General features: G+C 41.1%; 2 protein-coding genes and 1 long non-coding RNA gene across 5 annotated transcripts in view; 1 reads left to right on the top strand and 2 right to left on the bottom strand.

The window, feature by feature from the left end:
- Positions 1-263, bottom strand: part of TXNRD2 (thioredoxin reductase 2) — a 38,713-nt gene extending 38,450 nt beyond the window's left edge. Inside the window, exon 1 of the mRNA XM_026106874.2 lies at positions 152-263. Within this exon, the coding sequence (XP_025962659.2) occupies positions 152-227 (76 nt within the window). The 5' untranslated portion in view covers positions 228-263. The remainder of the gene's footprint in view (positions 1-151) is intronic.
- COMT (catechol-O-methyltransferase) lies at positions 200-25,243 on the top strand. Of its 3 annotated transcripts, none has more exons than XM_064522123.1 (5): positions 200-319; positions 17,991-18,273; positions 20,115-20,308; positions 22,289-22,420; positions 24,911-25,243. In XM_064522123.1, the coding sequence occupies exons 2-5, from the start codon at positions 17,991-17,993 to the stop codon at positions 25,088-25,090; spliced, it is 789 nt and encodes a 262-aa protein (XP_064378193.1). In that variant the 5' UTR covers positions 200-319; the 3' UTR covers positions 25,091-25,243. The 3 variants fall into 3 exon arrangements, with proteins under 3 accessions (XP_064378193.1, XP_025962664.2, XP_025962665.2); XM_026106879.2 differs by lacking the exon at positions 200-319 and adding an exon at positions 6,220-6,339; XM_026106880.2 differs by lacking the exon at positions 200-319 and adding an exon at positions 7,429-7,864.
- On the bottom strand, positions 16,412-18,061 carry LOC135330207 (uncharacterized). Its single transcript, XR_010392055.1, has 3 exons — positions 17,929-18,061; positions 17,014-17,172; positions 16,412-16,569 (listed from the first exon to the last, which is right to left on the bottom strand). It is a non-coding gene; the product is annotated as an uncharacterized LOC135330207 (long non-coding RNA).

The raw sequence follows: 25,243 nt of genomic DNA, 5'->3' as shown, positions 1-25,243 counted from the left end.
GGAGCGGGGTGGCCGCTGAGGGAGGAGGCCCCCGCCTGCGGCCCGCAGGTGAGCGGCGAGGGCCTGGGGGACCCCCCTCAGCGGCCGACGGGGAGGGCGGCCCGCTCCCCGCGAGGCAGGCGGAGGCCCGAGCCCGGCGGGCGCCGCGTACCTGAGAGGGCCCGCGCCGTACGGCACAGCCCCGAGACTCCTAGGAGACGCTCCGGCCTCCGCCACAGCGCCGCCATGTTGTACGGCACAGGGCCCGCGCGCGGGGCCAGGACCCCTGCGGGCTGCCCGCCTGGCGCCTGAGCAGCGGAGGCGGCGACGGCAACGCCGGGTCGGTGAGGGCGGCGGGGGGTGGGGGAGGGGAGCCCTGAGGGGAGGCGGGCCGCGCCGGTCGGGGCGGGCGGCCGCTTTCCCGCCGCGGCAGAGGCGTCGCGCAGGGGGGCGCGGGGAAGGCCAGTGCGGGAGGACGATATCGGCCGCCCGGAGCCCTGATTCGGAGCCCGGTGCTTTTTCCCTGAGGAGCGGCGTCTCCTTTCCCGGGGCACGTGGCGGCAGCGGCGTCGCCCGCCGCGGCCCCCTCGCACAGGCACCCCGGAGCGGCGCGCGGGCTGAGTGCAAACCGCTGAGGGGCGGGTGGGACCGAGCCCCCCTCCCTTCCCCATCCTGTGACTGAGGTGTGTTCAGCACTGAGAGCCAGGGATGCCTGGCTGAGAGGAGCGAAAACGGTCAACCGAAATGGCGGGCTTGGCCCCACTGCCCCGGTCAGCGGCTGGGCCAGGTTTGCCGCGTACTCAACCCGCGGTAACGCCGATGTCCGCGCAGGCCGGCTGCGACAGCGCTCCTCGGCCACCTCCCGGCCATCGGCAGCGTTTCCTGCCCCGTGCTCCGCATTATGTCTCCATTAGGGAAGGGTGCTGCTGTCAGGTGCTCTGGATTGGAGCCGTGAGAGCCCGTTAATGCTCAGAGACATTTCGGTAGCCGAAGGTAGCAGGTCTCGGAGCAGGCGTTGGTCCAAACGATGCCGCAGGGAACGAGGAAATGGCTGTTGGCGTTTGCTGTGGCATAACAGCAGTCCCGCTTGCTGCTGTGAGTTATACGCCATAACCGCCACTATAGCCAGATCTGAGTTTGGGACAAAGAACTCGCCCCTTCCTCTGGGTGGAAGGAGCCGTTAGGTGACAAGAACCGTTTCTGGGTAGCCGTATGCCTGGCTCTGGAGCAAGGGCCTGGCTCGCAAGAGGGCAGCATCCGACCGTTTTGACTGAGAAACCATCAACGTGGCACACGGTTGAGGAGGGATGGCCGGAAAATAAAATTGCCGAAAGAAAGTTTTGCAGAACGAGCATCACCTTCTAGAGTAGGTCGGACTAACTTTTTTCACTCAATGTTAATTAATGTTTGAAAATATGTGAAATGGTAATTACTTACGAGTAAGTAAGCGGATTGAAAAGTTGTCCAGGATCACTGTTGTGAAAAATAAGGCTGAAACCCTCTCTGCTGCATTTTGAAATCATGGCATGTCGCCTCCTGCAGCAGTAATCAATAAATCACTAGAAACACTCTTACCTACTGCAACAGCAGTAGAAAGACTTGAGTAGAGAGCACTGAGACCTATAATTAAAAGAATATTCAGATACTAATCATTTATACTCTCCAGGTACTTGCTTGCGAAGTTATTTTCCACTGTTCAGGTTAGTCACTGCTCTGAACTGAATTAAGCAGTGTTGAGCGTGTCTTCTCCACCCAGCATTCAGGTCAGATGGATAGGATCAAGGGCAGAATTCAGTCTCTCCAACCATAAAACAAATTTTATGTGAAGAAATGTTGCTGCTGCATTATGGTGTCTCACTATTAAGGAAAGGCTTTAAATATGGCAAAGCTTCTGATGGAAGAAGCTCCCTTTAATTATCACGGACAGTGGCGATTTAGAAAAGAATTGCTGGCAATTTTGGAGTAATGCTTCTAAACTGTTGAAGGATAGGATCTTGGCCAAGTGACCATTGTAACAGCCACACTGTAAACTAACATTCCTGGTTGCTTTCATTATTTTAGAGCTCAGAGTCTAAATGAACCACAGCCTGCACAGTGGTGATGAGTTTACAGCTTCTTTTAGATCTTCATCACTTCCTGAACCTATCGGCACACCCTCTCTTTTCTAGCTTGAATGTGCGTCATTTACTTTCACTTGGCATCCCTGTTAAGTCATCTAGGAAACAACTATCCATAGTTGCTGCTGTGCCACTGGCACACTGTGGGAAGCTGGGATGTCACCAGTCCTTTGCCTGTATCTCACAGTGGCCTGGGCCTCTTTTGCCTGTATCACTGCGGAATTACACAGATGAAGGCTTTCCCATCAGGACCACCCTCTTCGGAAGAAAGTATGAAGTTAGCGTAAACGTCACTCCACCTGTTCCTGCACATTCTCACAAGCTTGGTCTCTGGGACCAAAAGATACAACTACCAGAAATGATGGGTGGGTTTTGCCCAAGGTCACAATGTCAGTCAGAGGAGAAGCCACTGATGTTTACTGCAGCGCTAAGCAGGTGTGTCTGTGCTATACTTGAAAAATCTTTCTCGGGGACCAGACCCAGTGAGATTCTGGTTATCAAGTGTGGTTTCTAATGTGGCTTTGGTTCATCTGCTATAGCTCTCTACTCTCTTATTTTACCTCCTTTGTAGTTAGCATTAAGCTAATCAGAATAAATGGAGTGATATATATTTTATCTATCTATATATCTTATTTTTTAAGAAAGCACACTTGAAGTCCTTTAGTGGCAGATGCTTTCTAATATCAGGAAGCATTTACATGGAACATTGTGTTTCTACAGTGAAAGAATAATTTTTAGAAACCTGAGATGTAAAAAAAAACCTCTTGAAAGATAGTTATCAGACTTAACATCATATTTCCATAGAATTTTGTCAGCTGTAGCTAGTCGTATTTAAATAATTAGAAAGTAATTTCCTATGTTAGGTGGCTTGGTTTATTTCCAGGTGGGATGTTTATTCAGTGTATTGTAAACAGTGCAGTATTGAAAGGGCACTTCAGAAACAAATATAAACCTGTTCAACAGAAACTTAGGTTTTGTTATGCATGAATCAGTTCTGATAACAGGTAGACTTTCTCCTTTTGAATTCATTTTAAGGACAGCTTGAACTTCTCTTTTTTCTTTTTTCTTCATATGAAGTACCTTCTGTTACATTTATCAATGGATTATTTAAATTCTTCCTCGTGAAGACAACCAGGACAAGCCACCTTCTCTATCTAGTACTTTAGAAAGTCTGACTGTTTAAGAATGTTGTTTTTTCTTTGCTGTTCTTCTAGCATTGTTTGCTTTATATTTAATGTTCTCAGATCAGCTACTTGGCAGTGTGGAGGAAGATGGAGAGGTGTATTACATAGATACCATCTTTCAAACTCATCACATTGTTTCTCTTCTTTGGGAGGGGTGAGGGTGGGGTGGGAAATGGATTATATCAGAAGCTACATTTATGGCATGATGTAATTAATCATTTGCATTAGTGGCAGTGAGTTGTACCAAATCACTGGTTGACCTAAGAGGTCTCCATAGCCAGGTAGTACTTTATGGTTTCTTTCCATCTCTCTTGAGATTGCTTGTACCCCTTTTTTTTTTTTCTTGTCGTTCCTCTGCTAGCGTGTGGCATGATGTCCTTAGCATTAAGGAGGAGGGAAAGGAAAAGCACTGGTGACACTGTGAAAAAAGGCATGACACACAGTGAAGGTGCAAGTGAAAATAGTGATATAGTCCCCAGCAATTGAGGGAGGATTTGAACCATATCCTAGAGCTACAAAAAGGACAGAATAAGTGGTAGCAGGAGAGAGGTGATTCACTGTCTCTGCATTTTTTTCAAAGCAAAGTAAAATCTTCACACATTTCAAATCAGTAAGTACACGGACAGTATCCTAACATGAGGGCTGTACTGACAACTGAGGATGCTTGCTCAGACATAGATCATGGGTAAACAATGGAAGTATTTTTACCACTTTTATTTGAGGCTGCTTAACTGAGAAGTTGTGTAGCAAGAATTTTCCAGGATAAATTTTTCTTGGAAGCCGGGTATTGCTTTACAATGGCATGACGGAATCTGTGGCTGTTGTTTACAATCAAATTCTGCTGTAGCTGAAAATAGAAAAACTTTCTGCATTTTGGGCCTCTTTCAGTGAGATTCTGCTTTTAAAAGCTTTGGCAAATCAATCTTTAGGAGAGTTAAAAGCCAAACTGATAAGGGAAGAAGGTGTCTAATTTTCGTTTTTGTGATTGCGGTGATGATTAGATAGATTCCATGGGAAGTCTATAGGGGCTGCAACATTTTGTTAAGATGAGGCAAATATTTTATCCCATTTGTTAGTAACTTTTCACTGAAAGCTCTGAAAATGTATCCAAAAAACCTGTATTCAGAAGAAAGCTAAGGAAAGTAGACATATTGCAGAATTACTCTAAATCAGGTCATAGTTTAAATTTCCTTTAAAAATTTAATTCTAAAAGATAATCAACCATTTTAATATATGATAAGTGCCCCCAAAAGACATCTTGTGACAAAGAATACATTTTTCAGCTGTGGGAAACATTTGTGCGTAAGTTCATAAATCAATAAAAATGGTTTAACATTTGAACTTTGTTGACGTTTCCCCCTTTTTTGCTTTTTTATTTTCAGAAATTTATCTGAAAGTAAGGCTCTTAATTGCTCAGAAATTCATCTATGCTGTTTCATTCTTTACTTCCTTAACATAGAATTCTCTGCTTATAGCTTGTCCTTAACAACTAATTGATTTCAAGTGGGCAAGCAACAGCAGGAACAGATGAAGTTTTAAGTAACATCAGTTCTTGATTTTGTTCAAATGCGTCAGCATATATCTAAAAAGAAGCATGGGGGGAGATACAGAAATATGGTAGACTTAATTGAGCCTTTTCAAAGTTTTCATAAGGAGTCATGAAGTCTTTCGAAGCAGGAAGCTTTTTCAGTCTAAATGATAACCTTTTAAGATGCACAGTAAACACAGCATAGTCTAGCTACTTGTATTATCTGTTAAATTTTAGAGTATAATTTTGCTGGCCATCTTTCTTCTCTTTTAGCTGTTTCCTATTTTAGATATCTCCATGTGGTTTCATATAGGAGTGGTACTTCCTCTCAAAATTCCTCTTTTTCATGTTTCTCAGCAAGAGAAACTAATTTGACTGTAGAAAACAGCAAATGCCCATAAAAGAAAATCCCTCCTGCTATTCAGAAAATGCAAGCTCCAAAGAATTCTTTTTCAGTCAATATTTCACATGATCTGTGGAGTTCGTGATAATGTGCTAGCTCTCTTGCCTCTCTTTGTTTAGGCTTTTAAAAAACAGGCTTTGGTCAGGGTTATTAGGAGAAGGGAATGCCTGTTGTTATGCCAGGCATGGATTTAATGGGAGAGCTTTAGCTTCTTGCTGTGCAGCGCCAGTGGGGATAGCACTGCCACATTGCATCATGTGATTGCAGCTGTATGGCCTCCATTTGAGACTGGGGTCCGTGTGCATGAACAAGTCTACTTAAGTCTGTGCAGACAGACCTGAATTTAACTCTGTCTACTGTCTGAGCCAGTACAGTTCTGATCTGTTGCCGTTAGCGTGACACTGTAACCCCTAAGCTAAGACATCCAGGGTCTGCATCTTCCCACGGAGGTGCCCTGTGAACGCAGTAGCCTAGTGCTCTACAATAACCTAATCCATCTTTTAAGACCTTGTCTCTACACAAAAATTGTATTATGCTGATACATTTATGGCTCTCCACAGTTTTCTAACGTGAATGTATTTACATCAGGATAAATCTAGACAAGAATAAGTCATGTGAATAGCAGTGTAACTATCCACTCTAGGGATTGTAGCAATATAACTATGTTGGCCAAAACTTACCAAAAAACCACCATACGTAGATAGATGGTATCTTGGGCAAAAAGGTAAATTAAAGAAAGGCATAAGCCACAATCTAAGAGCCTGTCAAAGAAGCTTCTCTTACAGAAAAATTATACCATAATAACGTGTTACAAGATTTCTACTCTTTACTGTCTTCTACTTGGAAGCAACTTCTGGCCATTATCACACAGTTTGAGTGCTAAGCTAGCTGAACCTATGGCTTTATCTAGTTTTGCAGTTAATTGCCTTTTGTCAGTTTTACGTATGTAATGAAATATCCAGACAACAGAAAGGGTTACTTTGCAGGCATGCCCTTTATCATACAAGTACACAGTTCTGGGCAGGCAGAAGCAAGTTTGCTCCTCCCATGCTCCTAGCCTGAAAAATATGATTCAGCTCTAATCTGGAAGTCCTTTAGAAGTTTTGTCATGGGACTCTGCTCAAACTGGTAAGTCTTGGCACTAATTTATGCTAAGCAGAATCTGGGCTGATACCACCCACCAGTTCACAACTGGCTGTAGTTAGCTGTAAGGACATGCTCAAAGAATAGCTGTACTCTTACAGAACAACGTCAGTGCACAGAATTAGCTTTACTGTTTTAAGTTCTTTTCACCACAGCCAAGCAGTAAAATAAATTCTCACTTAAAATTGACTGTGGGTGGCATCAGGGATCTTGTGGACACAACCTGTCATGCTTTCAGAACTAGCTTTCAGCCAGACAGGAAATTACTGTTGGTGAAGCTGGAGTACAATATTGCTTTTTTTCATTCTTTGTTCTGCTTGATGTCTGGATTATAAGAAAATATGTGTTGAGCTAAAGCTCTGTTAGACATGGAAGGGATATTTCAAAGTGATTCTGTATTGACATTAGGTACTGTGCTATATTCCAGGGTCTTAGTTATGTTTTGTTTAGAGTTAAAAAAAACACTTTGATCATCGCTTGTATCTACTTCCTACAATTCTTTATTCATTTCATCCACTTCAAATTTTTATTCTGCTCTCCTAATGCTCAGAGGTAGCCTCTAATTCTTCCAAGGACCTTTTTTCTTCCCCCTTCCTATGACAAAAACCTGTTTTCAGTTTCTCAGGTCCAGCTGCTGCTATTTTTCATACAAGCCCTTTCTTCTCTGAATCCTGTAAAAAGTTTCTAGGCTAGAGCTTCAAACACTGACTAGGTCTGAGTTTTCTAGTGAGAATGCAACAGAGAACTACTGTCAGATTGTGTGATTTGGAGGTTTTAAATTTTCTTCTGTGGTGTAATTTAATTGCAGCTTGATTGTCCTCTGTGTTCCTACCTCCAAGGAAACAAGATAGTCCAGAGAAGAAAAAGCTCTATTAGAATAAGCCTCTTCTTCTATCTCTGAACTGTTTTGTTGTACAATATTTTTCTAACTGGAAGCTATAGGAATTCAAATATACTCCTCATAATGTATGGATTGCACCTCCTCCTTTAGTTGCAGTTAAGCAATTTGCTATACATACCTCCCTTCCCCTCCCTCCAGCAGCACTCTATATTTAGACCACATGCCTACGTCTTGTTTCTGCAACTTTTGCACTGGCAGTAGCATGCCACATCCGAGCTGAAAAAAGAACTAAATCACTCCAAATTCATTCCTGGAGTTGCTTGATTGAACACAGTGCATTTACACTGAGCTCATACCTGACTTTGTCAGCATTCACTGTGCTGTAGCTAAGTAACAAGAACACTGTCATTAGAAGACAGATGAATAGCTTTCTTCAAGGTCATTAGAGCACTGGACACCTTTAAGGAGTGCAGAAATCTGTGAAAGGAGGAGTTGGGGAAAAGGACGCTGCTTCTTTTAGAGTCTGGGTAACAGAACTGGTAAGCTGTTCCTGTGATGTGATCGAATGTGACTGAATACTGCAGGCTCTTGGACTCTTATTCTGTAAAATCCACATCAGAGCAGCTCAGGAAAAGATCGGAGGGAACAGCTTCTGCTATACTGAGAAAGGTACATATTTCTATTTTCCTATTTCTCAGACCTGACATGTTTTGTTATCTTCGATAATGTCACTATTTTAGACAGTGCTGAATATGAAGAAGCAGCGTTTGCCACATTTCTCACTGGCACTCATTGTCAGGAAGCCAGTCTGTGGGCAGCTACAGCTTTCACAGAGACAGAGTAGGACATATTTGCGTGTAATGTATTTGTATTGTATTGTAAACCTTGACAGCTGAAAAAAGCGAGATGAGATAACCCTGACTAAATTGAAAATGTAATTTATGGCTACAAGTATGCCAGAATTTGGTACTCATTTGTACTCAAGAAAAAGCTGAATGTAAATTGAAGCTTCAGTTCGGTCATATTTGACTATGAATAGCTGCTTTTATACATGTGTGGCTGCAGCTGTATTTTTTGTGGGTTTTCATTCTGACTAGGGAGTTCTGCTAGAGCAAAATGTCTCTGAAGAAGTACAACAAAACATAGTACTTTTGCTGCTAACCCTGTTGCTGCTTCCACAGTATCTTTCTGATGCCCTTTATGGACATCCTTTACCTTCTGTCCTTTAAAAGCAAACTCGTATTTACTGGTACTGTCACCTATACCTCAGACCGGTGAGCTCCATAAATCATCTTTACCTCATTGCTGCATTTAAGCCTACTTTTTTGTGCTTAGCCAGCCATGGCCCCCTCTAACAAAGTCCTCAGCTTCAGAATATCATGTATTTGTATAAGATCACAATATTTAAGTGCAACAGAAAAAATTACCCGATTTATGGCTTTAGTTTGCATGAGAGGGAAAAGGGCTTAACCATGTTTACACTGCAAACAATTTGCTTGTGTCAGTCAAGTTCAGCAGCCTGGAGCTGGGATCAGGTTTATCTCTGCCAGTCCCACACTGTTGTCTTTCAGCATTCCTTCAGGCTCACTGAAATTAGAACTGACCAGGAATTTTCTGAAAAAACATAATTTTGGCAGCAGTCTTTGAAACCAGATATTAATGTGTGAGGCCATACCAGTTTTGATGAAACTCTGTTCAGGAGGGATTTCTCAGGAAGCAGCTTCTAGCTAAAATAAAGAGACACCCTGTGCCCACTCCGGAGTTTGAGAGCAAGGTCTGAGGCCCTGCTCTGTCTCAGCCCGAATGCCTCTTTCCAAACAAGTGCTTTGGTTACCTGCTGTGCTGTAGTGGATCTCACCTTGCTTGGCCTGTTAGAGCTGTTCCTTTCCATAGAAATAAAGCTTCATTTCAGTAGGGATTTGCTTCCTGCTCTTCCAGATCCTTCAGTGGGTGTCCTCACTATCAGTCCTCAGCCATGCAGCCTCCCTGGCCTGGAGAGCAGTTTGTGCATAGCAGAAGGCTGTTGCAGGAGGAAGGCAGATTTACACTAGATTAGCTGGTAGCCTTGGCGGCAGGGCAGGACAACACAGTGGGGATTTGGGACACTGAGCATCCAGTCCTTGGCCTTTGTGATATAAAGTGAGAACATGAAATAGATCTGTCACAGGTAATTATGCTGAGGACAACTAGCCATTTTGGAAGAGTTTAAGGAGATATAGTGTCTTTCAGCCCCTTCTCCTTACCTCCATTGCGGGGGAGAGGGGGGAAGAATCATTCAAATGGAGCTTATTTCACCTCCTGGAAAGCATGAAAATCTCAACTAAGACAATGTTTTCCTGGTGTGCTGCCAGGGCATAGCACTCTACATTCAGCAGTTCACTGTCTCCCAGGTGGGATTCATGCGGCTCCGCTGAGCTATACCAACCCCATGCTCAAAACAGTAGTACAAATAGTGCAAACACATCTAGAATTCTGGAGTGGGAAGAAGGATGGTTAGAAACAAATGTTTTTTAGGGTCACCTGAACAGGTCTTATTCCTAAAAAACTTGTCATTACTCAGGGAACAGTAAAGTGCATTTCTTATTCTTCAACAATGCTTTCATGCCAAACTCTGGCTTTAATCCTGCAGCATGTTTGTTAGGCCTGTCTGGATCTGAACTCTGCAGACGCTCATGGACCTGCCTGTTGGACGGAGAAGAGGCCTCTCTGTGAGGCCAGTTTCTTCTAAATCCTAGTCTGTTTTATGGGACACATAACCACTATATAAACTTTTTCCTTTGGGTAACAGCACTGAATGCCATTTAGACAATAGCTACTGCAAAGGGAGTTTTAATAGGTAGAATATAATTATCCTAATTGAAATCTATCCAGGGGGAATGGAGTTAAACACCCTTATGAAGTTTAGTTGATGGGATTCCCTAGAAGATAATAGGTACTTTTCTCCTCTTTTCATTCACTAAAGAGAAACTCGTATTTGTTTCCTTTCAACCTGGCAAGAGGGAAGTGAAAAGAAAAAAGAACTAGGGGAAAAAAAAAAAAAAAAAGTGAAATCAGCAGACCTTTGCATTTATGGAGGTCTGAAATTTTTGTAGTCATGGTAATGAAGCTAGATTGTAGTTCTTTGAGAAACCCTAGGAAGAGGGAAATTGAGATTTCATGCAAGAAATACTTAGTAAAAAATTATATAAAGTCTGTTCAGCTTGTTTTCATGATGTCAGTGGAAAATCTGAATCTCAAAAGACCAGACTAAGTTTCCATTGAAATACAAGCTATTCACATTTGGCAATATGCTGATTATTCTTCACTGTGTTGTACTCATTTGAAAATACATAAACCATAATGAAAGAATAAAAGGTAAAAAGATTTTTTTTTGCCCTTTAAAAGCCCTAAAATATGAAGTTGTTGAATTGTGTTGCCTACAACAACAGCATACAATATGTTTGGAAGAAATTAATCTAGACTTTCTGACCAAAATATTCTGCCTTTTTTGCTCTGGGAAAAGATCAGGAAAAGCAAAATGCCAGAAGACAGATTGCGTCAGTCAAGAGAACTTAGGACAAGGAGTCAGAAATTCCAGTCCCGATCATGGCACAACACAGATCTACTCTGACCTACTGCAGAACAACAGACTTTTGAAAATACGTGTAATAAATGCTAACTCTTCTGCATTGTTTTCGCAATTCTTCCCCTGTGTTCTTCAGATTGTCAGATACATAAAGGCATAATTTCAGCATAACCGATTAAAAAGTTCAAACTTAACCTCTTCAACATTTTTTAAAGCTTTCTTTTAAATTAGGGGCTATACTGACCTCTTTTTCATGGGCAGATGTATATGGGTGGTGGTGAGGGGGTTAATCTGTTAATTTTTATGGCCTTTGTGGAAAATCTCTAGAAAATCGTTTGCATTATTACATTCTTCTCTCCGGACACTTAGCAGTGTCTCTGCAATGAGTTCAAGCCCCGTTGTCCCCAGGCACTCTACTACAGTAGTCCATTTCTATTACCATCAATATCGTTAGGCTGCTGGAGAGATTCTTTTGTGAAAAAAGGTTGAATGGTATAAATTTACCAAGCACTCCCCATTCACCAGGTTATGTGAGCTAATAAAGTCTAAATTAGATTCTAAACCCTTTAGCATCAGAATGCTATAGTACTGTCTGAATGCTTGGAGACTCGTAATAAACCCTTGAACAACCAACCAACACTTGGCAGTTAGATTAAATGCATGAAAAATTATAGCAAGATTGGATGTAACATCATCTTTCCTCCGAGGTCTCATTTATCAGCAAGCAGAAATCACTTAAGGAAAGCATCTGGAGCGTGGTTTGTTTCCACATTTTTCCTGTTGTTCATGAAGTCAAGAATATTTATCTCACATTGGCATTTGCTGTGTTGGTATCCTAAAATGGCTCTCTAGTTAACACTAATAAAATCACTTTGTCCTTCCTCAGGTCATCCATATACCCACACCAGGGACTTTTCCAACAAGAATTAATTTCGTTTCACAACACCTTGAATACTACAAAAGTAGTAGTAACATAAACTTACTCTTGTAGCAACAGAGACGTAAGTTAGACAGCTCACCCAAGGTCAGACTAGTGCTGAAATGAGACTAAAGCCTAAATCCCCTGACTCAACATTACGAAGTTCACTCTCATTCTAGTCTTGAGAAATAGCTAATGAAGAATGTCTAACATACACACTGTCTTCGCAGAGAGATTTTTTCCGTGATTATGTCTAGGACTTCATTTTCAGTACAAAGTAAAGCAGTATCAGTTTATCCAAGCTAAAAATCATAATGAGAGGCTCTGTAAGTAGGCTTATTCAGATTCTCTTTGATTAGAAAAAAAATTTATCCAATAGTGCTCAACCTCCCAAGTACTTTAATAACTGTCAGCTCTCATTTTTGTATCTGTAGGACATAAGGTCTTGTTAATTATTTATAATATAATGAATCAAGCTTCAGAATAGTTAAATAATCATATTTAATACTTGTTTAATCCCCTAAGTGTCAAACCCACTAAGGCATATGTCCTTATTGAACATCAAAGTATTTAAACCTGTTTACTTTCAACATCTTATTTTTCTTCTCAGAAAAATGACAGTTTTTAGCAGAGAGAGGTTGTTTTGGAAGGCAATAGAGAAACAGTAGCAATCACCAGTTTAGATTAAATCCCCATACACCTTCCTCTAACACTGTTATGAAGACTTCATACAGTTTTTATGAAACACTGAAAAAAAAATCTCAGCTTGAATTTCATCTGGCTATTTAGAGTTACCTTAAAAAATTGATATTACCAATTGGTCTACTTCTATTTTTTTCATTTTAGGGAATTCCAAGACCAATTTTTTTTTTAACAGTTCTTGGAAGAACTCACCAGAATGACTGATAAATAGCATTACTACAAGGTCCTTACAGTAACCTTTGGTGAAGTGGCAGGAGTCACCTTTACAAGAATAAAGAACAAGGATGTATCTTTTTTGTGCTGATTCACAAGGGCATTTTTAATGTGTTTGTAGAAAAATTATAGACCATATAACAGTTTGGGGCAGGAATTCTCTAACTTTACAACTGTTGCCATAATGACAGATGCCTAAGTCTGAACTAGTCTCTTGAGGCTTCTTTTAAAGCCATTGAAATGACCTAGGTAGTCTATGTTCAAGAGTAAGTGAGCTAGGGCAGCAGTTTCCCACAGTTTGTGTTTGCCTCTTTCTTTGAAAGTGCATTTTTAAATCTCTGTAAACTGAAACAGAGGTATTCCCATTTAAATGCCGACTATTTTATTAAGATTTGCACCAGGAGAAAAATGCTGAATTGCATTATTGAGTCATGATTTGGTCTTATGAAATCTGACAAAATGAGTAGGATTAGATGCATAAGAAAATAACCCAATGCCTTAGGAAAACTTGACAGTAGTTTGACAGGTTTGGGCATGAAATTTTAATATGTTTTCTTTTAAATTCTGTCTTCTTGAAAACAGATTTAGTGATACGCATTATTCATCCCTTGCTATGATGCTATCCTTCCAGTTTTCTGTTTATTCCCTTGCTCCGTTTTACATTTTCCTACTGTTTTCTACTTCAAATTTTAGCTTTCAAAGAGCAGGCTCACTTTATCAAGGTGTTTCTAACACATGGAAGAGGTTGCAGTAGTAACGTGTATTTGGAACCTCAAAACACGCATTACATAATAGGAGTGACTGCTTTGTAATAAGTGGCTATGGGAAACTTCTCTATGTGCAAGTTCAGTTTTACTGTATATTTAATGGATGTCATGAATCCACATTAAAGTTAAAATTACAGCTGCATTTTTCTAAAGCTGTTGTAACATGACCATCTCTTATGCAGTGGTAGTTTTAAATTGGTTGAATTACACACTTAATTTTCACATCAAATATTTGCCAGCTAAGAATATTAAAATTATTACCTATTTTGGTACAGATTTTTTTTTCCTTTTGGGTACGTGACCACTACCAACGCATCTTGCTCTTGACAAACTGTTTTTCCAGACTAATGCTATCACTAAATTTATTTTCATATCGAAGAAGACAGAAATTGTGTTGAGGTTAAAAGAGGGACAAACTTGAAGAAGGAAACTGCATTAAAAAAGAAGAAGAAGAAGAAGAAATAAGACAAGTCTGTTTTGTTCCTTTTGAAACCTACCTTCTCTGGAAATTGTTTTTTAAGATGATTGCCTCTCAAAGGAGCACTGTTAAGAACAACCTGTATTGCGAATTTACCAAGGTGCTGGGGTGTTGTACAGCAATAAACCCCCCAATAATTGAAACATAATCCTTAGCACAGCAAAAACAAGCGAGCTCATCTAGGAATGGAAAGAAAGCAACATGCATCACATAGGTTGTTGCTGCCAGTGACCAAATTTTAGAATGGATCCTTCTAAGCACTTGATCATAGGAATGGCCAAATTGAATTGTTTCCTTGCTTAAGGTTCAGTTCCAGACCATCCCCAAAACATAGGCATTTCTTTTCTTCTTGATAAGTGTCTGTTAGATAAAGTGTTTACACAAGCAATGCTAACAGCCACTCCCCAGTGTAGCTCCGTTATGACAGGAAGAGATAAGTATTTTGCCTTCAGCGGGGATTCCTGGGTGCATTTGAAGCAACAAGATCCCATTACTTGTAGCATGAGATCCAGAATTAGTTTCCCAGATATCCCAGCAGAACCAGCAGTTGTTGATCTTCCAGACAAGCTGTAAGGGCTGTCTGCTTACTCAGGCTTTTGCTTAAGGGATGGGTGGAAGGGATAGAAGGCTGTGGCTGTGTGGCTCAGAAGCATTTCCTAAATTATGCCTTTTCGTCAAGCTATGTATTTCTTGGCATCAGGGGATTTCATGTTGCAGTACCTGCCATGAGTGGCAGCCGTAGGCCAACAGCAACCTGAATACAGTCTGTGCCTTTGAAAAAGATAGTTCATGTGCATCTAAAACAAGGTGTTTTGCTCCACACCACGAAGTGTGCTCTTCTGTAACTACAGAACTGTCAAAGGATACTGCCGTTCAAGTAAGGATGAGGGTGATGTTTTCCGGTTTGTTCAAATCAGCTGAAGTTACTAAAATTCAGCAAGCCTAATCTGAGTCGAGTGCTTTTCTGTTCGCTGGCTAACAGAGACATGTTAAGCAATAGCATTCCCCAGACTACAGACAAAGGAGAAGCAGGCCTTCTTTAAACACATGATCTTCTAAGCATGTGGTGTTTTGCAATTTTGTTGTGAAAAAAAAATCATAGCAGCATCAGAAAATTATGCAATGGAAAACTGTTTGCTAACATGCTCTTCTATGCTGGGAAGCAATATGAAAATGAAGGGGCAGGTTTTTACCTCCAAACAAATCCTTTTTGTTAAAATCCAAAAACAACTTTTCACAGTCTGATTCCTGTCAAAAGAAAAGTATTAGCATTTCTGCAGGATAGAGACTTGGGCTGAGTTAATAGGGTTCAATGGAAAGTAGCTATGAAGATTAATCTACAGATGCCATCTCTCCTTGTTTTGTGAAATCTCACCAAGTGGTCTTATATCTATACTGAGCAATAAAGGGGGAAAGCTGTTCCCCTAAAAATATGCAACCTAGCTCTTCCTGCAGCTATGATCCATTCTTGCTGTCTGTAGATCTTTGAAGGACAGCCTCAAACACAGTGACAAAATATCTTGGTGCCAAAGCAATAGTCTACATCAGTTCTGCTCAGAGGATGCAGAAATATCCATTGTAACTGGGGAATTACATCTGGCAATACTGTGAAATGATTCAGAGCACCAAGAAAGTCTGTAGCTGTAAAAGTGCCTGAGTATGGTTTGGCTGCTTCCCAGCAAGTTGCTGGTACCCACGACTCATGCAGATCCCCTTGTTTAGAGTCAGGAAGGTTAGACATCCGTTGGCACCAGTAAATGGTTTCTGGGGTCCATCCATTCATTTGCAGTTCAGAATAATTTTCACCTCTCCCCTGTGTCAATAATAAGCCATAAGAGCCAAGTGATACCAACTAGAAAGATATTTTTCTGTTAAAACAATGATATTTTCATAGTCCAAGCCAAGCTCCCAGCTGACAGGTGATTTGGAGCAACTTTATGTAGAGGGACTGGAAGGAGCAGAAACTCCGTCTAGGAAGGCCCAGGATACTTATGACTTGTCAGCAGAACCACTAGTGCACAGAAGGGAAGGAGCAAAACTGACGTTCAGACCTTCACGAGCTTATTGAGGCACAGGGGAAGCTTCTTACTGCCTAGGAAACAAAATTCAGAAAAACCAAGAAGCAAGATTTTCATGCACTAATGATTCCAGTGAGCCCTGAAAGGAAGTGTCTCAGGTCAGTCTTTGCAAGGAAAACATTAGAAAGGCAAGTATTAACATTGATGACTATTTGAAGGCAGAAAAAGTAGTCTTTTAAGGGCTCCAAACAAATTATACTTGCTGTGCGACTATGGTAAGTGGATGGGTGAACAAACATCAGCTGTACTGTAGGCTGAGCATGTCTCCATGGCAACCCAGTCATCTTCTGAACTCAAAATGTGCTCTGCAGGATGATGCAAAATTTAAAGAACTGGGATAGATTTTTCCATGTGTAACCTACATGTACCAGGTCACTCTACAGAATAGAGGTCTGACCACCCTTAACACTTAGGATTTGCCTGGGAAACTTTTTGGGAAAAGAAACTAAAAAGGAAGCAAGAACAGATAGGAAGAGATCTAGGGGGATATTTGGCTAATCATATGACCCCTGCACTTTTGGTCTCTGGCAATTTAGGCAAAACTTTTGAGCATCTTCTTGTAGTTCCTGTTGCAGCAATGGTTCCGCTGAACTTCAGGTGGGTGGAACGTTGACACAATCACAGGTAGAAGCTGTTCACCATTTTTAGCAAGCTGGAAGACAGAAAGATTTAACAGGAAGAACCAGAGACTGCCAAGAGTTGAGTACCATGTTCTTTGAAAATAATAGTTTAAAAACCAGTGCAACTCACCATACTGGCCTTATTCAAAGCAGCGTACTATGGTTAAGAACTAGCTTCTGAATCCCTAGACCTGTGTTCAAGTGCTGGATTAGATTTCAAGAACAAACGAACCTAATCCTACTGCTAACCAGAGCACACGCCAGCCTGTGCTCCCCACCCAGCGTGCAGCTCTCAGCTCCTGCTTGTGGGAGGCAGCTGGAAAAGTAGAGGTGTTACAAGCTGTATCATCAGAAATGAGGCGTGTTTTGTGTTGTACGAGAGGCGCTTAGCTAGAGCCTCAAGCAAGTCGCAGCCCTTAGTTTTGCACTTTCTCAAAGGCTAAGTCAAATCTTTAATTTTAAGAATCCTTTCTTACCAGGTCTTCTATGCTGTAACTCTTGTGTGGAAATAAGAGTGCCTTCCTGTATACGGTCTTGTTTGAAATCCATCAGAGTAAACAGCTTTGACAGGATTTATTGCTTGAGCCATACAGGGTGACATGCATCCCATCTGGTGAGCTTTATGTTCAGATGCCCTGAACTCACAGAGATGGACAGTTACACACACACGCACACACACACACCCCCCCCCCGCTACCTGTGCTGCGCGCACACAGGAACCTGCAGCTGCAACACTGAATTTCAGGGGAAGAACAGGTACAATCCCATCAGATAAAGGAGCCTGCCCACCACAGAAAAACAATGTGCTCTTCTCATGTCTCTTGAATTTCATGAGCCTGGGTACTTATCTGATTCAAGCCTTTAGCTTTGCTGCAAGCTCTGGAAGGAGGGGGGCAGCTTGAGTCCTACTGAACCATTCAGCCTCTGTTTCTCTGCAGAGCATGCCAGAGGGGCAGGGCTAACAAGGAGGTCTGCATGCAAGGTAGCTCAGAATTAAAAGGTGAGGAGTTTGCTATTCTCTTGCCAAGGCTAGCTCAGAAGTTTCCCAGTGCTCAAAGATTAGAGTGAGATCACATGCAGAGTCTAATTATTTGAGATTTTAAATCCTTTAAAAAATGGTTAGAAGAGGTTTGATGCTCATTAAGAGCCTCCTTGTGCAGTGGCATGTTTGGAGCCAGGGCTGACAGCTGTGTGGGGGAAGGGATCAGAGCATTAAATAAAGCCACTTGTTGACTGCCTGTAGCATTTGCTTCTAAAGGGAGTGCCACAGAGCACAATCCATCACTGAGTGACAGAGAACCGTTTTCAGCTATTCTGTACAGTGTTGTAATTAAATTTAGTGTGTTCCTGTTCAGGATGGTTCATTGTGAGTTATTGAGCTTAATATTTACACAAAAAATAGCTCTCTCCTGTGCCACCTTAAACCTAGGCTGTTTTTCCTCTTTCATTCCAGATGCTGGAGAGCTCTTCAGTTCTTTTGTTCATTGTATTCGTCCTGCTCTTCCTTCTGCTGCTCTTTGGGGTACTCATCAGGAGAAACGGCACTGCTGCCCTTCTCTGGAATGAAAAAATCCGGGAGAAAATAACCAATTTCATCATGAATCAGACCAAAGAACAGAGGATTTTGAATTTTGTGCTGCAGAACGCAGTCCGGGGGGACCCCTGTAGTGTCATTGACACTATAGATAAGTACTGCTCCCAGAAGGAGTGGGCCATGAATGTGGGCAAGGAAAAAGGTAATTGCATCGGGATACCTTGAAATATCATCTGAGGCTAGTACAGTACAGGACATGTTACTGAATTCACACCGCCACTGCTGTCTGCTAAAAAACGACCCACAGCAGCCTTGTGGTCAGCAAAATAATTCTGCAGACAATAGTGCATGCTTGTGCAGATGTCTTTGAGAATGGGTCTCCAGTGAGATCCAGAAGTCATGGGACTAAATCTTGTTTTGTGCATGTTGTGTACACTGCAACTGTGTAAGCAAAGGGTGACAAGTTATGGGAAACTCTAGAGCTACATTGTACCTCAATTCCCACACAGGGTGGCTTTGAGGCGTAATTACTTGAAGCACTTTCAGATTTTCAACTGAAGGATGCTATATAAAAAAAGTGAAGTATTTTAAACCACATGAATTTTGTATCTGCAAACAAGTTAAAGACAATGTACTTTTGAAGGGAGAGATCCCACACTTGTAGTACACAGAAGCAGCTATCAGACTTTGCTGCTACTTAGCAAGTAAATTGTCTTGTTCTCATCTCCTAAAACAACATGGACAAAATATTATATTCTTTTTCTTAGATGCAGGGAAGTCTTTTCATAGTTTTAAGATGCAGTCTTTTCATAAAACTAATGGCAAAATATTAACATATTCCCTTGGGAATTAAATACAAAAGGTTTTTGGTTTTTTTTTGTTTTTTTGTTTTTGTTTTTTTTTTTTTTTACAGTATACACTTTCTGGTGGGAAATTGTTAGAGGAATTTGCTTAGTCTAGGATTAACATAGCTAATGAAACACAACTGTAAGCATTGTAATTAAAATGCTCCTATGTCACGGGTACATTTTGTGAATCCAGCTCCTCTGCATACCATGCTGGGGTACTTAGGGCAGTAGAACAGTAGACAGTGCCTGAGTAGGAATTGTTAAAGCTCTAAACTTAGATCATTTGGGATTATATTCCTAAAAGCTTCACTCTAGATGACTTTTCTTCAGATGATCTGTAGAAAGTTAATAAATCTTTAATTCCAAGATGTCCAGAGTGATCGCAGAGTCTCAAATGCAAGCGGTAGCACATCATACTATTCATAAACAAATGACCTATTAGAAAAAAAAAATCACATAATAAAATGTATACGTATGCTTAGAAAATAGATGGGTCAGAAAAAAAATCCCTTCAAATGCCTTTTAAAATGAGCTGTCTAGTATCTATCCATACAAGTAAGAGAGGGAACAGTTTTCTGACAATGAAATCTTTTTCCTCCTATCTTCTGGATATAGTATGCTGTCACCTCATTTTGGAAACATTTTGTTGTTGTTGTTAACAACTGACTAACGTTTTCCATCCCATAAATTTATCTAGTGAATCCAAATACTTTGCAACTTTCTAACTAATTTTTTTTCCCTTGGAGGACAACTGTTTAGGATGAGAAGTGTTACATCAGATTACTGCAAGTAACATTTGCAATAAATTATGAGCACTCAAAATTCAGGAGTTTTATATTTCACAAATATAGTCAGGTTTTGCAATAAGTTCTTGGAAATAAAACACTACATTTTTCCCTTTTAATACTAAAAATGTTTCAGTTAATTCCAGCATTTCCTCACTCAGAAATATTTACATTGCAAAATTAGGATTTTTCTAGTTGAAAATCTGCACTTTGAATGTTAGAATGTCCATGATCACTTGATCACAGACAGTTTGCAAAGGAAACAGTGTATAGTTTGACATCAGCCCTTAAATTTTGAATATCCTGAGCAACTGAGCACTGGAACTTTAAGTTTCTCGTCACTAACTTACCTTTCTATATATGAACCAGTCCGATTTTGTCAGAAGTTAACCCATTTCCATTTTATTCAGGTTTAATTCTAGACAAGACAGTGGAGGAGATCAAACCTTCGGTTGCTTTGGAGCTGGGAACATACTGTGGTTACTCGGCAGTTAGGATTGCACGGATGTTGAAGGCTGGTGCTCGTCTCCTCACTGTGGAGTTCAACCCAGAATTTGCTGCTATAGCTAAACAGGTGATCGAGTTTGCTGGAGTACAAGATAAGGTAAATACCATTTGTCTGTGGCTGGCATGAGGAAGTGATACATGGAAAATGGGAATATATCCAAAGAAATAGCAATGATAGGTTTAAATTTCTTATTCTACTTGTCAAGCAAGTGCAACATCCTAAACGTTTGGGAGGAAGCAGAGTTTAACAGACAGGCTTGATAGCAGGGAAAACTGGTGAAGTTGTAAGGTCTCCATACAGAAAACCAAGGTCATTTGCTCTTTTGCATAAACATTGTAAGTGAGCTAAATGAATTAACAGCAGTCAGGGGCCCAAGCATAATTCAGACCCCAGTGGGGGGGGTTAGGGTAGAGTTTTGGGCTTGTCAAGACTCAGGATGGGGGGATGGAAACCAAATTACCAGGGCTGTTCTCCAAGGTTTTCTGCTGTCTGAGTCAGAATGAGGATTCAGAGGGGCAAGGACAGAACCAACTGTTTAAATCCAAATCTCCTAACATTTGAAAGCATTTACGCTTCATCTTCCTGTTTGGCATCTTTGCTATTCACTGGTTACTGCAGTAGGCAGACAGTTTGCCGACAATTCACTATGGGTTATCATCAAAGCCCATAGTAACTGTAAGAATACAGGCCTGGAGGGAAGCTCCTGGGTCAATTGTTTCATTTGTTATAGTCACAGGACACACACCAGCTCACAAAGTTGTCTTCTTAAAATTAGCAATCACTATTGCAAAACTGGTTAGACTTGCTGCTGTTGTGCAGCTGCAGAATTCCCCCACCAACTCCTCCTCCTGATAATCAGAAACCTATGATTTCCAGCTTGTATTTATTCATGGATATTTTGTTTTCCTTTATTCTTGCAGCAACAGCACTTGTTAGTTTAACTAGCTTCTTGCCTAGTTTATGCTCCCTGACCTCTCACAGGAGTACAGCTGAGTAATTCACTGCGTCACCCTCCACAAAAGCTAGACTATACTATTGCTTTCCTGCTTATAAGCTAAGGGGTTCAAATCAGTGTCAGGACTGAGTATGACAGAAAAATGAACCACAGTCTAACTGGTTACAAAAGCTCACAGGAAGCAATTGCATTATATGCAGTGGACTTCAGATGAGACGTACCTGTTCAAATCTAGATGGTTACAATACAGATGCCTATATTTTGGGCAATCTGCAATGTCTTGACTCCCTGTGCAGTCAGTTGAGACACAGGTATTTCCAGTCTATAACCCATCTCAGCCCAAGGCAGTGCCCAAGAAGTTCCTCTCTATTGACCAGACAATCTGGGCAACTTGCTTCAACATAAATTATAAAAATAGAGAAAATGAATGCTACTGTAAGATCTTCTAATGTGTTTCTTAACTTCTCGAAGAGAACCTGAAGCAGTAGCGACATCTCAAATTGCATTTCCACATCTGAGTTAGTCTCCTGATCAGCCATGAGTCATAAACCAGTCACATTTCCTTACCACTTCTTTCATCCATCCACAGTATATGGTACTTGGTTAACAAATGAACATGTAGCAGCCTCTTTCAGTTGCACAGTGCTTATGCCAATAAACCTGTGAGGCAAATGTAATAGCCTTGTTCCTGCCTCCGCCCTCTACTGGCCATATTAATCTTACATACTGTAGCCTCCAGCTTCATTCTAAACCAACCTGTTCTCTGCATTTTCTGCTTCCTGTTGGGCTACAAGATTTGACTGAGATGCAATGAAAATGTCAAACTAATACAAGTAGTGTTTTCAACAGTAGATTCGCTTGTTGCCCGTAGAGAGTCACTTTATCTAGCAGAAACAAGGTCACAGTTTTTTTTTTTTTTTTTTTTAAATATAATAGCATAGACTAAAAATATTTTGGGACATAACTGAGTCAGTTTGTTAAAACAAATTCCCGTGATCCAACTCTAGCAAATAACTCAGCTGAGGTTATATTGAGCTATGTCTGGCCACAACTGAAGAAGAGCTAGAGGCATGTGCTTTTTCTTAATGATCCACAGTTCATCAAATGGATTTGCATTACAGGTAAACATCCTTGAAGGCCCTTCGGAGGAAATTATCCCTCAGCTGAAGAAAAAATATGAAGTGGATACTCTGGATTTTGTCTTTCTTGACCACTGGAAAGACCGATACTCATCAGACACCATCCTGCTTCAGGTGAGTTTGCACAGTTCCACCCTTAAAATAAAGCAGCATATGCCCAGATATCTGGGAGGCCTGTATTCTTTATGAAGGGCCTCATCCTGTAAAATGAAAAATGGCAGTTAAAATAGCAACCTTATGAAAAAGGATATAGGGGACAGGATCCCAAACATTTCTCAGGGACTTTGCAAATACTGGTGAACATTTTTTCCTGAACAAATGGCTCTGCAGTAAAAATCCTATCTGGAGGAGTGCAGTGTCTGCAACTTGCTCTCCTTGGAGGGAGTCTCTACATGGTCACTAACCAAAACACTTGACCTGAACATCCTGGACCTGGGAGCAGGCCAGACTCAGGACCTGCAAATTTGCTGCTCTAGTTTCCTGAGTACCAACTCCTCCACTTTTGCCTGGGGCTGTGCTGCCAGCAGTGTATGTTAGTACCATAGCTGGATATCATCTTTCTAGGAACCTTTACTCCGCCTAACTGTAACAGAAGAGTGCAGACCGTCCCAGTCAGGCATGTGCTAGACAAGTGCTGTCCAACTCTATCTCCAGCCCTGAATGAAGAAAGATTCTGCTCATTTCTTTCTTCTCAACCCCCCTTAACCATTCCTGTTACCTATACAAAATGAGTTGGCTGTAACAGCAGTAGGCAATGCTAGGTAGCATTAAAAGTGAGGTAACTGTGCACCAGAGCACTTCTGGATGGGAAGATAATTTCAAGTGTTAAAAAGTTTAAATTCAGAACATCTATATCTATAAACACTGGACACACACAGATACTCTCCTAGTCTGGGAGTTGCAGGCTGATAAAACTTTCTAAAACTGCCTATTTGGCTGGAAGGGCCATTTTTCAATTATTTTCTTTACAATAAATCCACTTTTTTTAGGCTGCCTCTTACACTCAGAACCAGCAAGTCTGTCCACCAACTTTGTCTTCACCTTGCTTGAGGACTACAAACACTATTTTCTCATCCAAGCTCTCCTGTTTTTTAATTTCACTCCTGTCCAGACAGCTGTTTGAAAAGGAGAGGATTTGTTTGGGATTGTGAACAATCAGCACTGAATTTACACATCAGTAGCTAGAGAAAATGTCCCCCTCCCCCAATTATTTTGTATCCAGAAAATGTTTTCTTTTAAACTGGCTCTGTAATCATGACTGAGCTCTTTCCACTGGGAAGACTTAGCGCATCCTTATCAAAGCTGAACCTTCACAATACAGCCAAAGCAAACAGATAAGAGCCAGTTTAGCTCTGTCTTCGTGGAATAGTCTGAAGCAAATGTGACACAAAGTTGCTTTGCTTAAAAAAACATTCTAAATTTCAGGGGAGAAAGATGAAGACCCCTGCATTTTCTCAGATGTCACAACCCCTTTTTCTAACTCATATTTGTGGCATGTATTTTGAGTGGCCCAAACATCATTCCTCTTCATGCAGTTCTAAAAAAAAGCCTGGCACAAAGAGCACCGAAAATCCTGATGACTGGTGGGAAATACAGCATGTTGTCACTCATGGGCTTCTAATCTGCACAATAAAAACAGACCAGAGGATATTTGCCATCTCTCTAAAATCACTTCTACTGTGCTGACTGGTGTTCAGTCACCAAAGGTGAGAGCAGTAAGCTAAGTAGTCTCTGTAGCACACTCATCGACAGGAATGCTCTAATACACTGGGAGTGACAAAAACTACCCCATGTTTCAGCTTTGGCTGCTGCCTGTAACCACAGGATAACAACCAGCCTGATTAAGTACAGGCTTTCTGTTCTAAAATAGCTGATGAGCTCAGATAAGCAACCTCTACTAGACAAAAATACCAGCAAAAATTATGCTTGTAGGTTTACTGAGGATAAGCATTGAACTTCAAGTGAATATTGCAAGTTAATTATGCCCTGTGGAAATTTGTCAGACTGATCTTCCTTGCACGCAAACCATACTTCATGCCCTGCTGCTGAACAAAGTAGCAGAAAGTTGGGGAAGAAGAGAGGAGAAGCAGCTCAGAAATCTGTTTGTTTTTTTCCTGATTTCGGAGCCTGACTGGAATTGACCAAAGCAGTCCAGTACCTGCCAATCTCTTAGGTGGCCTAAACAGCTACTACAACATTTTAACACCATATAAAAAGAAAACTTCAACCCTTAGGCATGAAAGCCAAAACAGACCTATCTTACTAACCACTTTGACATAGCTGGAAACAATATGAGCAGCTAACTGCATACATGCACTGCACTTGATTTGTTATTTCAAAACCTGAATGACCCAACAGCTTATCAGCATCACTAATGATCTTCCAATTATGTTAGCAGAAAAAGTCAGCATAGGAAATACAACCACTGAAGATTAGAAAGAGAGTTGTTCGGCTTCTCGCTTGTCTTTTCTACCCTCTGAACCCACAGTACAATGAGTTTTTGGATGCAGACTCTTGAGTATGACATAGCTAACACAAAAGAATATGACATTGAAACCCATATCCACTTAACAGTCACCATGAAGCAATTTCTCTTCTTTCTAGGAATGCAACTTGCTGAGGAAGGGCTCAGTTCTTCTGGCTGACAATGTCATCTGCCCAGGAGCTCCAGAATTCCTTAACTATGTCCGCAACAATCCCCATTTCCAATGCTCTAACTACCCAGCTCATCTGGAATATATGGCAGTGCAGGATGCCATGGAAAAGGCTGTGTTTTTGGGATGAAGAGAGCGTTTAATACTCAACTTCTGTTTCAAATTATGTAAATGCAACTGCACAGATTAACTTGTCCATGCTTTAAATTTTGCTTTTTGTATTTTGGAGCCTTTAATTAAAGCAAACTCTAGTGGAGGTCATTTTAGGCCAGGTGGAAGTCAA

Source organism: Dromaius novaehollandiae, chromosome 17, assembly GCF_036370855.1.
Source record: "Dromaius novaehollandiae isolate bDroNov1 chromosome 17, bDroNov1.hap1, whole genome shotgun sequence".
NCBI lineage: Eukaryota > Metazoa > Chordata > Aves > Casuariiformes > Dromaiidae > Dromaius > Dromaius novaehollandiae.
Note: the sequence above shows the minus strand (reverse complement) of the source record. Positions and strands in the feature narration are given on the sequence as shown.

Excerpts from the sequence above, each read along its gene's own strand:
- COMT (XM_064522123.1), top strand. The coding sequence starts at position 17,991 with ATGCTGGAGAGCTCTTCAGTTCTTTTGTTCATTGTATTCGTCCTGCTC. Across the intron at positions 18,274-20,114 it reads GAATGTGGGCAAGGAAAAAG|GTTTAATTCTAGACAAGACA; the intron begins GTAATTGCATCG and ends CATTTTATTCAG. Across the intron at positions 20,309-22,288 it reads TTGCTGGAGTACAAGATAAG|GTAAACATCCTTGAAGGCCC; the intron begins GTAAATACCATT and ends TTTGCATTACAG.